The sequence below is a fragment of the Paroedura picta genome, chromosome 5 (genome assembly GCF_049243985.1).
Source record: "Paroedura picta isolate Pp20150507F chromosome 5, Ppicta_v3.0, whole genome shotgun sequence".
NCBI classification, from domain to species: Eukaryota; Metazoa; Chordata; class Lepidosauria; order Squamata; family Gekkonidae; genus Paroedura; species Paroedura picta.
In genome coordinates, this window is record NC_135373.1 from 50,688,288 (window position 1) to 50,704,952 (window position 16,665).

The window sequence follows — 16,665 nt, forward strand, 5'->3', positions numbered from 1 at the left end:
ACAGATGCTTTGCAACCTGCACAGGGAAAGGCATTGTCCTCTACAGCAGTTGGGAGGAAGGTGCTTTTCAGAGGGGAAGTGTTAAGCAATAGTAGTCTTCCCAAAGCTGCATCAGCCTAAATCATTGGAACCATTGCTACTAGGAACTCTGGAATTCTGCAGAAGATTAGCAGGCTTCTTCAGTGAAACGATTAACAATCAAACAGGAACTTTCTTGGTTGGGAGCAGCTTGGTCACCATTAGTTTTTTTCCCCTTCAAGATAGCCTGCTGGGAGCATTCTGGAACATTCTAAATGCAGGTGAGGCAAGAACAAGGCCCAATAGATGAGTCAATGTTGTCTGTCTGTTTGCATCACTCGCTTTAAAGAGGTCTGTAAAAAGCTAATGGTGGATTTAAATTATTGGCTTGTAACCCTCGATGTCCTTGCTGAAAAAGGATTTTTGCTTTAATCTTGAAAAGCAGAAATAGGCAGTTTAATAGCTAGTGGATGGAGTGTTGTGCCTGGACAAGGAGACATGAGTTCAGGGCTCCCACTGGCCAGGTGACACACTGGCAGCTTGTCCATACTTCACAGAGCAACATTTTTGTGAATGAGCCTCTGAAAACAGTCAGGTACAGCTCATGCTACTTCATTGAGGTGTTTTAGTTGGGGGACAGGCCTGAAGTTTGATCACATGATACCAATTGGTTCTTAGCAAGTGACATTAAAGTGTCAACTCTTAGTCCACAATGCTAGGCAACCACATCTAAGTCCTAGTAGGTGGCCCACTCTGGATGGGGGTTACCTCAAGGCAGCATCTATTCAGTCCATTTAGTTTGGATTTAAGGACCAAGGCCATACCTGGTAGTAGTGAAGACTCCATAGACAATAGGATTTCTTTCATCTCTGGTAGGAAGTAAGAATATATCTTCTGCAATGGAGAATATATATTTTTTAATTATGATATTAATCTCTAGAAACAAATGCAAATCAGATTCATCCATGTCCAAAAGAGGCACGTGCTTATATCTTTTACATTATACAGAAACTGTACTGAACCATGAGGTAATGTGTAAATGCCTTCAATAAAGAAAGAGCTAAAACAGAGCAAGGTACAGAAGTTAAGAGTTTAGTCTAACACTAAAAATCTGAAGTATTATGAAGTAAATCAGAAAATACCTAACTTTCTAAACTCCAAATCATTCCCTCTTCTTTGAATATAAAAAAGGCGGATCACTGCATACTATGACAATCTCCCTCCTGTCCCCAAACCTCACCTCCCTACTTGTATCCACTATTCAAGGCCAGTTCTTATTGAAGTACTAAATTTAAAGTACTAAACTTACTTCTTAGCTGTACCATTTTTGGAATGCACTAAGAAAATCCTGCTTGGGGGCAAGACTCCAGCCTAGTCATGCTAACTGTCTATGAGCAAGGATTTTCTTTTTGTAAGTAGAAGCATTCACTTTGAAGTACAGATGCAGATTTAACACCTCACAACATATTAAGCATTAGTTGTCCAAAAGGTTGTCATTTTTTCAAGAGTACTGAGATCCTCAGAACAACATCTGCTCAGGGTCCCCGGCCGGAAAGAGATGAAGTTGGCCTCAACCAAGGCCAGGGCTTTTTTAGCCTTGGCACCAGCCTGGTGAAATGAGCTTCCAGAGGAGATCAGTGCCCAGCAGGACCTAAACCAGTTCTGCGGGGCTATTCCACTGGGCTTATGGTCAAGGCCAGAAATAACATCTACCAAATATGGCTGGCCTCACTACTGGGAGAGGGTGGGAGAAGGAATGCTGAAGATCAGCTCCAGCCACAACCTCCACTGGTGAGACTTTAGTCAGGGGCATAAATTATAATGTCTAAATGTTAACTTTTTAATTTGTTTTTATGCTATTATGTTCCCTGAGCATTGGATGGGAGGGATACACACACACACACATATCTTAGACCTCAATGTGATTATTAAGACCTCCTGGTGTTGTCAACGGGGTCTAGTGGTTAAGAGTGGTGGCTTCTAATCTGGTGAACTGGGTTTGATTCCCCACTCTTCCACATGCAGTTATCTGGGTGAACTTGGGCTCGTCACAGCCCTGATAGTCTTGTTCTGACTGTCCTGTCAGAGCTGTCTCAGCCTCACCTACTTCATGGAGTGTCTGTTGTGGGGAGAGGAAGGGAAGGTGGCTATAAGCTGCTTTGAGACTCCTTCAGGCAGTGAAAAGCAGGGTATAGAAATCAACTTTTCTTCTTCTTTGCACTGCACCCATGATGACCCTGGCAGAGGTCAAGATTGGAGGTATGAAATTTTTAAAGTGGTATTTGTTGTTTAGGATTTATTCGATCCTCCAGAAATTGCAGGCTTCCCAAAAAATCCTGGATCCAAATATTGGTATGGTATTCGAATCAGTGATTTTTCTGAAATCCCCAATAGTCCTGAATTGAAAAATGCTGGTAAAAAAAAAATCAGTTTAAGAAAATCCCATGAGAAGCAACAAAATACCAGCCCATTTCTGGAACTGACTTGGTAGTGCAAAGCTGTGCTGGTGGGGAGTGATGGGCTCCCCACAGACACACACAATCTCAACTAGACTGCCCTGTCCTGCTGCCTAGTTTAAACCAAAAGGCAGGAAAAAGCTGCACAAAGCTGCACCTGCAGTGAATAATAGTCTCCCTGCAGCCACAACTATTCCTGCTGGCTGGTCTGTCCTCTCCTGCCACCCATTTTTAACCAGGTGGCAGAGCTGAACCTGCAGGGAGTGATCCAGGCTGGGCTGCCGTCTCCTACTGCCCAATTTAAAATAGGTGGCAAGAGAGGGCAGCCAGGTTGGATGGCTGTGTCTGCAGGGAGTCCATCAATCCCCGCAGGTGCATCTTTGTACTGCCTTCTTCTTTCAGAGCCCAGGGGGCAGGACAGAGCAGAGCTATGCCAGTGAGGAACTCTCAACCAGGCTGCTAGAGAAATCAGACACAGCCCAGGATTGCAGCTCCCAGCAAGCTCGGCTGATCCACGGGCTGACAGCTGCAGTCCCAACAAACGGCTGGCAGGTTGGAGCAATTTCAGAAAACCTGGATTCATTTGAGAAGCCAAAATATACCCCAAAATACCAACAAGGTATTTGAATGTTATTTCATTAGGGAATCTGTTAAAAAAACACACACACACAAACACACAAAAAAACACCCACACATACACACTATGTATATTCTGTTGTATTACTCTCTGTGATGCACCTTGAGCCAGTTATTTGAGGAAGCAGGTAGCGGTTGATCCTTTGAGAGAGAAGTAATTAGGCTGGATATCTGAAACGAAGAGCAGCAGCAGAGAAAGCTTCAGAGCACTTACGCAGCTCATCAAAATGTGTGTCTGTGCCCTCTGGGCAAGGAATCGAACACACCAGTCTCGTTTTCAGGAATGTTGTCCACTTGTTTATCAGGCTACGTTGCCCTCCCATGTCATTCTAATGAAAAAGAAAGCAATGACTTCCATTAGGCGCCAAAGCAACTTGCCTGTGTAACTTAAAATAGCTTTTTTCATAATCCATTTCGCTATTCCGGAAGACAAAAGAAAAATCAAAGACCATCCCTTTTCCTGACATGCTGCCTTACGTGTGAACTCTCAGTGACAAACTTGCCAACTGCAAAGAACATTGGCTGATCACCACCAGTCTCTGGCCCACCTCTGGCCCTGCTGGACATACCAATTACAAAAGGCCTATGTGCAAAATAGCCAATGCAATAAGGAACTACTCACCTGACTGACATTGCACATGGCATCTGAGAAGGAACCACAGCACCCAGGTAGAATTGTAGCAAGAGATTCCCTCCCACATCCAATCAGAGAACTCAAACTTAACAGTTTTAATGGCTCTGTCTTTACAAAATGTTTAGCAACAGAGTTCTCCTGGTTTATTGTATTGAAAGGTGGTTTACATCCTTTATTGCAGATAACAGATAATAAGGGGGCCAATAAAGTTCTCTGAGTATAACCAGCAAACCGGACAGTAGACCAGAGTTATCTAGTATTGAAATAAGATGTTATTTTCTTTAACAAACTAGACGGAACAAAATACAAGCACAAAAGTTAACCCTGCAATTACTTTGAAAATAAATGCTGAAATTATCAAGCACCTAGCACTGTTTTGCAGCATCTTACAGTTTTAAGGGACAAACAAAAAGCCCAAGCTAGCCATCAAGAAATCTCAACTAGGCCCATTATGCACAAAGTGGATAATGCACTTTTGTTGCACCTTAAATTATCCTGTTCCACAGAGGAAAATCCAGCTGCAAAAGCACACTGAAAGTATATTATCCAACATGGGAATAAGGTCTGCATGTTCTCTTCTGAGACTTTCATCCAAAGAAAACTAATTTGCTTGTCATAGGAGTACAAGTATTTATAGAGGAATATCTGTTCATATCTCTTATCTTTTTCAGCTGTCCAAGATGGGCCATTTCAACGTTCATGGACTGTTAAAAACTGCTTGAGTTCTCACCTAGTTTGCAAACTCAGCAAGAAAAAGCTTAGTGATACCATATTTACCATTACGCAACCCCATCATACACACAAAACAGGAACTCACAATGGCCTCTTATGCATGGGCCAGAATGCCCGCACTGGTGGCAGGGGTGCTTCAGTTAAAATCACCCATAACTCTCACTGCTGCCACCAGTGTGGGCGCCTCCCAGCTCAGGGCTGCGGAAGGCCCGCGGTAAGCAACTGTGGGATCTTCCGCAGCTTCCTGGGTAAGCTGGGGCTATGGCGGGCTGGCGCTGTGCATAATTGCCAGCGCCAGGCTTGTCAGCCCGCCCAGCCCCAACCCTACAGTGTCCCTGTAGGGACACTGTGCACCCCTGCGGGCTCCGCGGAGCCCCAGAGTTGGCACAGGCAACCCCTGCCCCCACCTGGGCTGTCCAAACCTCCCCCCACCCCCGCCACGCTGGCTTACCTTCTGGTCTCAGCGTTCAGCATGCACACTACACTGGGGCAGCCCAGCATGCCCCACCCTTGTGTATACATGGGGAACGGCGGGGCATCCTGGCCCGCCGCAACGGGACGGTGGCAGTGCGCAGCAGCTGCCGCCGTGCATAAGAGGCCAGTGTGGCTAATGGGTACCTATGGACAATTTGGCCCACCATGCACAGCCAGTGGGGTGACCATACCTATACAGAGCCTTCTTCCAAATGTTTCTTCTCCAGCTTAAATAGCTCTTCCTCCAACAGAAAAGCTACTTAATTTGGAGGAAGCTCCAAAATGAAGTTGAAAGGAAAGATTTTAAATAAAGCTTTTAATTAGTTAACTAATAAAATTTGATCAGTGAAACTGTATGATCCACCCAGTAACTGTACGATACAGAATAGGCTCTATTTCTTTGTTACACTCTACACTCAATTTGCTCATTCTATTATAGGACTCTTGGCCTTCTGGACTAGAATTTATTTCTAAGGGTGTGACCCTTATTCCTACACAGAGAGAGCACTAACAGAACCATTAACATGACTACAGTCCTGACTACACAAAGGTGTTCTGGGACAAAACAGAACAGTAAACAAGAAGAATGAGCTTGGCAAAAGCAGAAAGAGAATGCAGTGCACAATCTTAATGAGAGATTTCAGAACTTGAATCCATATCTTGTCCTAGAATGTAGATTCAATGGAAAATCACCCAGTTCTGAACTATTCAAAATTCCATTCTCAGATACAGACGCAGATTCTATTTTGCATGCAGTTTACAAGATACAAACTCTGTACAAGAGTAAAATTGTGACAACTGAGCTGGCACTTGCTCATTCACATGTAGCAAGAATCCCACCTAAGCAACAATTGACATAGGCCTGGGAGGGTCAATGGCCTGGAAAAATAGCATTTTAAATTGTTTCCAAGAACTGTAGCTCTATGAGATCGAGTGCTTACTGGTAGGGGAAGATGGGTGGCCGTCCTGCTGGCACACTAAATGAACCGCAGCATAGACACATACACCGGTCTTTTGCAAGGGGCTTGTCCAATGAAGACACTGGGTAAGGGTGATTTGGCAGACATGGGTTTCTGAACCATATTGGGAGGGTGGTACAGAAATTTAATCAATTAACAACAACAACAACAACAACAACAACAACAACAACAAAGGTTCCTGAGTAAGTTTAGCTGTCATGAATAAAAAGATCCTTCCTCTTATCCCTTGACAGCTAAACTTACTCAGGAGCTTTTTAAAAATCAATGTATAAAATAATGTCTGCTGGATCACCCTTATCCACACAATTCCTGTCATTCTTTTCATTTCTGCATTACATCTCATGGCAAATTGCATTGCATTGCACCAGCCAGACATCTCCACTACAGCAGAGTACAAAAAGCGTACATTGCAATTCATAAGAACAGATGCCAGGAAAAAAATACAATGAATACCTGTAGCTCGTGATTTTTAAATCCTACTGCAAGTAAATATAACACACGTTAAGAGGAAAAAAACTAACATCTGACAGCATCTTTTTCTGGACATCAATCAAACTTGGAGATGTGGATAGCTTACATTTTAAAACAGTAATTACACTGGACATCTACATAAATCAAGCCCGGCAACAAGTGGAATTTGAAGAAGTTATTTATTAATTAGTGCCTGCAGCAAGTTATTTATTCTGACTGATGGTTCTGCATTCCTGGCAGGAGCAGAAGGAAATAATTGAAAATCAAAGAAAAAAAGCTGGCCTCAGAGGAGTTCCTGGAACACTCCTTGCACAAGTTACCCACTGGGAAAATATGAGGGAGTATTCTCTCGTTATCTTGGAAGGGGTCCTGTTCTTCAAGATTTCACTAAGAATTTTGTGGAAGACCATTTGAAAAAACAAACAAACACCAGGAGTAAAGATAATATTCATCTAAACTGGGATGGAAATGGAAGAATGTATTCAGCCTTACATTTTTGGCCAAGAAAACAAAGTAATTCCACACAGCCAGACTGGTTTATACAAGAAGCCACTCAAGACACTGCAAATATTGAATATTCTAGGTTGGATCCAGCAGTCCACAAAACATTGTTGTTTTCCCCTCATCCCAGCAACTATTCCCAAGCCCAAGAACGTTGATTCTCAGGGTCTCAGTATCCATTGGGAGTAACAGCAACAAAGTTCAGGGAGCTGCAGCAACATAAGGGAAGAGGTTGAAATCATTCTCGCCTCCTTCCATAAGCACAGTTCTGATGATAGGAGACCATTCTGCTGATTGAAGAAGCTGGAAGAGTCATTTTTTCTACTCCCTTTCCCTCTTCTCATTGCAGCCCAGCATGGTACACAGTTTTTCGACTCCATGTAATTCCTGTAGCCCTGTGAATCAACTTTCTCTAGGTTGGAATTCGCTGCTCATTGGAGGGCAGAAATCTGCAATCATCAGCATCTTCCCTTGACATATTGCTGAATCCACCAAAGAGAGAATCATAGAGCTTCCAGAGTTGGGAAGGACCATACAGGTCATCTAGTCCAACCCCCTGCTCAATGCAGGATCAGCCTAAAGCATCCCTGATGTGTTCAGCCAGCCATTTCTTGAACACTGTAATTGAGAGGAAGCTCACCACCTCCCTAGGTAGGTGATTCCACTGCTGAATTATTCATACTATAAAAATTATTTTCCTAATATCCAACTGGTAACATTCCACCCATAATTTAAACCCATTATTGTGAGTCCTATGTTCTGTTGCCAACAGAAACAGCTCAATGCCCTCCTCTACATGACAGCTTTTCAAATGCTTAAAGACAGCAATCATGTCATCTTCTCCAGACTGAACATTCCCAAGTTTTTCAGCCTTTCCTCATAGGGCTGGGTTTCCAGGCCCTTGATCATCTTTCATCACTCTCTTCTGCACCAACATCATTCTGTCCACATTTTTTTTTTCAAATGATGCCTCCAGAACTGCACACAATACTCCAGGTGCAGTCTGATCAATGTGGAGGACAGCAGGACTATGTCATCTTGCAATCTGGATACTGACATGCCCTCAAGACTGCATTAGCCCTTTTGCCACTGCATCACACTGACTGCTCATAGTTAACTTACAGTCTACCCATACTTCTGCTTCCCAGAAGTGAAACCCCCCATCCAGTATGCATGCCTCTAATTTTTGTTTCCCAGACTTTCCCAGAGTAAAATATAGAGCAAAATATAACAAGCTGTAGGTACAGTATAGCAGGAACTAAAAGGACATGGGCAAAGGCTGGTGGTTTTGTGGGTATACAATACAAGAAAATCTTTGTGGGGTGAGTTCTATGATTTGTGTTTGTTTGTTTGTTGCAGGCTATCATCACCTCCAAGAACAAAGTTGGACTAACTGGAAATTTGGCTTACATTTCTTTGTAACTCAGAGAAAAAAAAAACGGTCATCACTTAAAAAACAGTTTTCTGCTTATTATTTGATCTTGTATCAGAATTTTGGTACAGGAAGTTGATATTTTACAGTAGAAGCAGGGACTGAAGAAATGCAAAACAAATGCTGACTGACAAAGCCTCTGGAAATAGCCTTTGTTTGAACTATGTGTAAGAGATTTGTTATGCTTCTCATTGGTGGCCTGCCTCAGAGACTTCCTATTGTGTCTTTTCAGCAGCGTATTTTCCCACACCAGGTGCAGAGAATTATAGGGTTAGTGATGGAAAACCTGACTCCTGGCTTAGGAAATGTTTTCACATCAGATCCAGAAGTTTTTCCCTGGATTGTTTTTGGAGCTGAGCCAAGTTAGGAAATCTAAGCATACAACTGTCAGGAAATGCTGCCTGTATGATTCCTAAGAACAACAGCCAAATCAGGAAATCAGAGGAGGGAACAAAAATCAGACTAGGTCCACCAAGCTGCTTCTCCACTGAAATGACAGGTGAGGCATGTAGAAGGAGGGAGGGGTTTGTATTACCTGGTAGGATACAGTCAATGAAGGGCAGGACCATTACTGTGCCAAAGGAGGAAGGCACATTTGACTCTTATACTGGTTCAAGCACAACATGAATGGCAGCCATTCAATCATAAAGGAGAAAGTGAAGCAGGAAAACCATTAGGCTAGGCTTTCTCAGCCAGGATATTGTAAAATCCTGGATTTCTTGATGGTCCTGAAAAGGTTTCCCAAATGAGTGGGAGTTAATTAATTTTTAATATACATTTTTTAAATTTCTTAAACATTTATTGAGTGATATGACCATATATAGTCATGTCCCCTCCCAAAATGGCCAATGATGGGCCTGGAGGGGGGTGGGAAGGGAAGGGGTTCTGGGTGGGCGTGGACACAGATATACTTCCTAACCATATTCTGCGTGATTGTGCCACTTCTGTCATTTCTCAAAGCCTGAAGAATATTTCAGGGGTTTCTGAATGGTAAAAAAGTTGGGAAAGGGTGCATTAGGGTGAGGTCTAATGCTGCCCCCAGCAACATTTGCCATTATGCATCAAACCTATTAATATCTGCAGTGTCCCATTCCACAATCTGTCCCTTGGTAATATCAGAAAATGACAGAATGCTCGAAGAGGCTGACAGAACGACAACAGCTGCCTTCTACAGACAGAAGCTAAATTACAATATAGATTCCCATAACCCCTCTCCTTCAAAGTTTTACTAAGTAACACAATGTGTTAGCTTCAAAGAAACTATTACATTTCAACACTTTTGGACAAGAGATTCAATAACTGTATTTCAAATATGGGCCAGCTGTATTATAACTACTATAGACAGACTCCATCACACAATCTTGAATGAAGATATTTTGTCATCACAAGCAAGGACCCATCCTATTCAGTGCTGTCATAAAATGCCTGTAACTGTATACTCTTTACATTTAAAAATAAATGTGCTGTATTTCTCCCAAGACACTACTATGGTAGCTGTGTGTGTATAAAGGGGTGGGGGAGAACCATGGCTTACTGGTAGAGGATTCATGATGCATATAGCACATCCCAAGCTTAATCCCTTGAATCCCCAGCTAAAAGATTTCAGGTCCTGGGAAAGTCCTTTCTCTGCAGACAACATGGAGAGCCATTGTCAGTTGAAGTAGACTACAGCAAGCTAGATGGACGGAAGGTTTCACTTAGTGTAAGGCAGCCTAATATGTTCATCTGCAAAATGCTACAGCTTTGTGCTTCTGCTTCTAGCTATAGAGGGCACAGCTCAGTGAAAGAGCTTATGAGCAATATACAAAGGAGCCCTCACATTATTCTGGAATTTTCAGGTGGCAGACTTGACCATACTCAAGAATTTTGACAGCATCATTCATGGTGACATGCACCACAATTTTACATGTAATCATGGTAGTGCTGCTGCTGCTGCTGCCACTGCACAATCTACAGCCAACCCACTATCCAAGTCAGATCAGGTCTGAGAGATTTTATCACATCCAACATCCGGTCCACAGATATTTTAGAATTCCAACACAAGTGTAATCAGTTTCTGAATTCTCCTGAACAATTGATCTGGACATGGCTTAACAGACATAATAGAGCCAAGAACTTTGCTGCTATCACTGCCAACTCACAAGCCATTAGAAGGGCTTTATGACATGCTCTGTCTGACCTGGCCTTAATCGTCCTCAAATGATTATATCATCGTTTCCCAGTATAATCCCAAGGGTAAGCGGAACTCCACCCAAAGTGGTGAGCACAATGTCCTTCAAGAGCTCCACCTTCCCAACCAGGATTACCTCTGTTTTTTTCAAGGTTCTTTTTCAATTTGTTCACTATTAGTCAGTTTACCACAGCTGCCAGGCAGAAATTCATGACCACAGCACTAAGGGATTTGGTCAAGGACCCATAGAGCTGGCTATCATCTGCATATTGATGAAATCTTACCTCAAAGCCATGATTTGTCCTAAAGGACAAGGGAAGGATAGTCATTTCTTTTGAGACAGAAAAACATGTGGGATAGAATTGTGTACTGTGGAACTCTGCTGGATATGTTCCACACTGATGACAACTGGTTTCCAATAGCAACCCTTTGAGTCCAATCTGTGAGTAATAATTTAAACCAGTTCATGTGCATCCTGATGCCTCGTTCTGACTCCAAGCGCCTCAACAAGTTGGTATTATCTATTGTCTCAAAAGGCTGCAGATAAGTCCAGTGACAGCAACAAAAAGACATGGTCTGTGTTTATACTCAGCAATAAAAGATCATCTGCATAAAGGATAATTTTAAATGCTCAAGGGTTATGTCCAAAGCCATAAATATTATTATTTTATCTAATGGCACAAACTAGAGGTTCCAGACATAAATCAACAATAAGAGGGAAATGAGGGCAGCTCTGTTTAGCTAACCCCCTGTCGGATGGGGCCAGCACTATCATCCCTTGTAAACCATACTTATCTTACTGCTATACCTCCTCCACCCATGCATCATTTTGATATTTTGCCCCATTCCAATTTCACATGACATAGTATAAAAACAAACATTCAAAACACTCCTCTTTTAAGGGCTCCTCCAGCCTCCAGCCTCCCACTAAAGAACAAAGTTTCCCCCTTAACCAAGACCAGAAACCCATGTTACAGAAACATGCTAGAGGGACAAAGCCCTGCAGTGGTGATATCACAGTAAAACAGCAGGCCCAACCCAGAAATGCTGTGTGGAGGATGAATTCCACTCCTTGTCAGAGTGAGCCTAAGAAAGGCTTCTTGTGACTTAGCTGCTTGTAAGTGAGCTGCTGGAGGGCAGAAAGTTAATCAGAAAGGAGGGGGCCAGATAGAAAGCAACCTTCCTCCTGCCAGGTGGAAGTGGTTGTAGAGAGACAAGAAGCCTCAGTGGTGGCAGGAAGGGGTTTGATGTATTTCAGTCAAAGACATTCATATTTATTTTCTCTCTGTACCCTCTCTCCCCCCTTTTAAAAACCCAATGAATTGGCAATTGTACATGAAGAATGAGTGCATGCTGAGAGAAGCAAAACATGACTGCAGATCAAAAAATGCAGAAAGTAAAGCTTTCTTAACAACACTGGGGAATAAAACATTTTTATGACTGTTAGGCAAAAGCTCCTCTTTCTCTTTTTTTGAAAACAAGGAAATGTATGGAGACCATCATGGTGGAAGTTTGTTTCATCTAGGAAATAATTAAGCTGTTGTGGGTAAAGACAGGCATAAACTGGCTCCAAAGTTCATCATGAATGTTGGCAAGTTCATGGTTCACTGAGTAATGGAGAAGAGAAAGCTGGGGGGTGAAACTGAGCCACGTCATCCCAACTTTCTGCTCCCCACCACTTTTGATGAGGAGCAGAAAGCAGGGGTTTGTGAACTGGTTTGGTTCACAAACCGGCACAACAGTTCATAGTTCAGTCACAAACCATGCAACAAATAGCAAAAATGCAGTTCATACCCATCCCTACTTGGGTGATGGTGAGGGGAACACATACATTACAATCCTTCCCTTGAACCAGCATGATCCTTTTTTGCCCAAGAGGAATGGAAAACCAAAAGGTCTTATTCACAGGGCTGCAAAAGGTTTGTGGATTTTCCTTGTAACAGTGATTTTTGGTAGGCATGAAAAGTAATTTCAAATCAAATCAACTGCACTTGTTCTCCCCCCTCTCCCGAAGTAACATCTACGAGGGAAAATATTTTTTGTTTTCCAGTTCTTTTATGTCAACCCCAGTGCATTTTGCTATTTTACAAGAAATCTGTGCAGCTAGATTTAAATGTTATTCAAGTGCTATTTTTTGTTACCGGCTTATTGGTTGACTAAATGGTTTTATCATACTTGTTCACTATCTTCAGTTCCAGGGAGAAGACAGACAATAAATGGAGAGGAAAGACTTCCAACAAGGATTCTCGCAACTTGTGTGGAACACATCCACATAAGGAAGGGAGGGAGGGAAGGGCTGGCGCAGCACTGAGCTGAGCTGTCAAGAATCCGCACAAACATGGAGAAAGAGATTCCTCCCTGCCTTCTCCTCCCTTGTCTCTCCCCCTTACCTTTAATTTTCCCAACATCCTTCCTGGGAAATTTCCCCAACATCCTTTCCTCTCCCTCTCTCAGACACACACCCAGACAAACACACACCCAGACACAGGCTCCTTCCCCCACTCCCCCCTGCCTCTCCCTCCTTACCTCCCACTTCCCCATCCTCATCCCTGGTCCCTCTCCCTCATCCCCCTCTCCCTCTCTCAGACACAGGTACGCACACACAGAGAGACACACATAGCTACCCCCTCTCCCTTCCCTCTCACCTTTGGGGATCCTGCACTGCCGTGGCTGGGCCAGTCTCCTAGAGCAGCAGTGCTGCAGATGGCCCGGCCTCTGTGGCTAGGCTGGCCCGTGCCGCTACACCCCAGGACTCACTGGGCAACGTTGGCAGGGCTTGGCTGGGCTGCACTGCTCCCTGGGACTTGTTGAGTAGGTTTGGTGGGGCTGGACCAGGCCACTTCTGCCTCTGGCCGGGACTTGCTGGGTGGCATTGGTGGGGTTTGGCTGGGCCACGCTGCCTCTGCCACTTCCCAGGACACACCGGGTGGCATTGGCAGGGCTGGGCTGGGCCGGGCCAGGCTACTTCCACCACTGGCTGGGATTTACCGGGCAGCCTTTGAAGGGCTTGGCTGGGATGCACCGCATCCACTGCTCCCCGGGATATAGCGGGCAGTGTTGGTGGGGCTTGGCTAAAGTTCTTATTTTCGCCAGACAGAAAAACAGATGTAGATGGTCAATTAAAGAAAACAGCATTGATCAAGTTAAGTGTTATAAATATTTAGGGGTGGTTTTTCATATTTCTGGTACCTGGCATGTTTATCAGTAACGCTGAGGTCTTTCTATACAAAGGGGGGGGGGCAATTTATTCTTTCTGTGATTATTTGTAGCAAAGTTAGTTAATCAGATGTTTTCTGTGGCACAAATGGGGGTTGGCCTAATTGGAACTAACTGAGGATTGACATTTATTAAGTGGTAGAATACAATGTTTCTTTGGGTCACATTGAAATTGACTAAGCAGTGGTCAACTTGATACTAGTAGGTAAGCTATCCCAATATTGATATATTTTGATTATTGCTACATAATTAAATAATTAGCTATTATTTACAGAACATATTTTGTTTTGGCAGACCCAATAAGAATGAAATTGAAATTTATCATAATTTATCATAATAATGTTGCAAAATTAATATCTTTTATTACTTGTTCTTCTTAAAAATATTATGATGGTATTTGAATTTCATACATTTTTTGTTATATTTTGATTAGATATTGGCATCTTTATCAGTCGAGAGTGGAAGAAATAGCAAGAAATTGATACAGGTACAAATATGAATATACAAATATTTGGTATTGTAATTTTATTATGTTTATTACTAGGGACAAAGCCAATTGCATTCAGGAATACAAGGGGTGCTATATTGGGCAGGGGGGTAGAAGAACTCTAAAGATGTCCTCTCTCTTCCCCCAGGCCCTGGAAAGGCTGCAGGCTCCCAGGCAGGGAACTCACCAGCAGGGGCAGCTCTCATGCAGCAGGGATCTGCAGCCTCTGAGGGAAGTGGAAGGAGGAGGGGGTCATCAGGGGTGGGGGACGGAAGGTGACCGGCTGGCTGCTGGACAGACAGGTAAGCCGGTTGGAGAAGGAGGCACTCAGGGGTGGATGGCCGCCCTGAGTGGGTGTTAAGCACTTAGTGGCACTTAAGCCATGCGACCGGCTCCTCCTAGGCCTTACCAGAAATATAAAGTGGAACAGATTACATGATGTAGATGTACATCTAATTTATATATATTATACTGTTTCAGTATCACTGAAGAATCGTTCGAAATAGGTGTATATCTAAGAACTCGTTTAGACACTTAACTGAAAGATTTACATCCTTGTGACAATTGAATAAAATACAGCCATCGTCAGCTTGATATCTTCTCTTCTCTTAGCTTTTTTATTACTTTGGCTGATAGGTCATTTTCTGATACCAACTTTTGCTCCATGGCAAAACCTATTTGTGCTTCACTGGAGAAGGAGTTCATAAAATCATAGAGTTGGAAGGTACCCTCCAGGGTCATCTAGTCCAACCCCCTGCAAAATGCAGGAAATTCACAATTTATGTTATGTCCTTGCATTTTAGTAAACTGTGTTAGTTGTCATTTTCCCCTTTCCCTTTTATTGATTTGTATAGCATCATAATTGATAGTGTAATTGAAATATGAATTATTTGTTGCTTAACTCTGCTGGTTGCTGAGTGCAACAAAATACTACTCCATCAAATTCTCCAATCTTTAGTATGAAGATAATATCGTCCCAACCTCACAGGGCTGTTGAAAGAATTTCTGCAGGACAACACTGAAGATGCTTTAAGCATTATTGTAATTCTCTGCCACAAGAGACATTACTCAGTTCATACAACTCTGAGATAGATGGACCACTCATCTGACCTGGCATAAGACAGGCTCATATGTACTGTGAGAACAATCCATTTCACCACACTACGGCACATTTATTAACTTCTTCTTATTATTATTTATTTATTGTTTAGACTTATTGCCCACCACTTCCGAACCGGCTCATAGTGGGTCACAATCTGCCCATATAAAAACCCAGTAAAACCCCATTAAAACAGTTCCGGACATACATACACCTACAGTAAGACTGACTCATAAAAAACCATGGCAATCTTCAACCCACTAACCCCACCCCCCAAAGAAAAAACATTCATGCTCCCTCTTCCCACTCCCAAGAGGGAGCATGAATGACACCGCGAAATGCTTATCCTCTTAGCACCGGGTAAGAGGGTAAGCATGAACTTGTACACTTTCAGTGGGACTAACAGACATAATGGAGCCAATAACTTTGCTGCTATCACTGCCAGCTCACAAGCCATTAGAAAGGATTTATGACATGCTGTCTGACCTGGCCAGAATCTTCCTCAGATTATATCATCATTTCCCAGTATAACCCCAAGAGTAAGCGGAACTCCACCCAAAGTGGTAAGCACAATGTCCTTCAAGAGTTCCACCTTCCCAACCAGGATTACCTCTGTTTTTTTCAAGGTTCTGTTTCAGTAGGAATTTAAAGTGCTTCATTGTACCCATCTGAATTGGATTATGCCTACAGCAATAAGAAACAACTCCCAATCCAGTAGAGTGAGAAAGATATTTAGATTAAGATTCCCCAGATATTGCTAGATCCAAATCCTGAGAGATGCACGTTATTCAAGCAAAAACTTGAACATCTGGAGAATCTGTAGAAAATGTTTCCTACTATGCTTGTTCCTGGGAAAGCAAACTTGGAAATGAGATCACTCTGGTGGCCACCTGCTTTTTTATGCCATCTCTCAGTAGCCTTAATTGATATAAAACATTAACCCACCAGTCTGAAAGTCCATGAGACACTGTCTGTGAAAGCCTGTGGGAAAGGCTATTTTGAAAAGGTGCTTATTTGCAAACCCACACAAATGTTATCTTGCAGAGGACATTCTTCAAAGAATTGGTTCCGGATCAACGAGCATGGTGCAAAAATAATTAAAAATTATGTTACTGTCTGTGCTTTCCTCAGCATGTCTGGGTAAGATCAGCAGACAACAGAATGGCTTAAATGCTGGTATGAACAAGCCGAGGTATAAGCAAGGTAAGGGTTTTTCTGAAAATGTGTGACCGCTTCACATTGAAGAGCACCCTGGTAAATCTAGCAGGGGTACCTGATATCAACAGGAAACTATCAATATCAAGAGATGTTAAAGTGTTTTATAAAGAGCAAGGCAGCAGTTGAAGTAAGAGACACATT

The 16,665-nt window shown here is 42.9% G+C and overlaps 1 protein-coding gene and 1 long non-coding RNA gene across 7 annotated transcripts in view; one reads left to right on the forward strand and one right to left on the reverse strand.

The window, feature by feature from the left end:
* Positions 1-16,665, reverse strand: part of SEMA3D (semaphorin 3D) — a 165,565-nt gene that overhangs the window by 56,180 nt on the left and 92,720 nt on the right. For all 6 annotated transcript variants that reach the window (XR_013231065.1, XM_077337862.1, XM_077337863.1 and 3 more), the window contains 2 exons: positions 3,325-3,439; positions 843-912 (listed from right to left, as the gene is read on the reverse strand). Coding sequence is in view for 5 of the 6 variants with exons in the window: in XM_077337862.1 (XP_077193977.1) it covers positions 843-912; positions 3,325-3,439 (185 nt within the window). In the remaining variant the exon portion in view is untranslated. The remainder of the gene's footprint in view (positions 1-842; positions 913-3,324; positions 3,440-16,665) is intronic.
* Positions 12,104-16,510, forward strand: LOC143837725 (uncharacterized). The gene is made up of 3 exons (XR_013231066.1): positions 12,104-12,423; positions 14,154-14,207; positions 16,438-16,510. It is a non-coding gene; the product is annotated as an uncharacterized LOC143837725 (long non-coding RNA).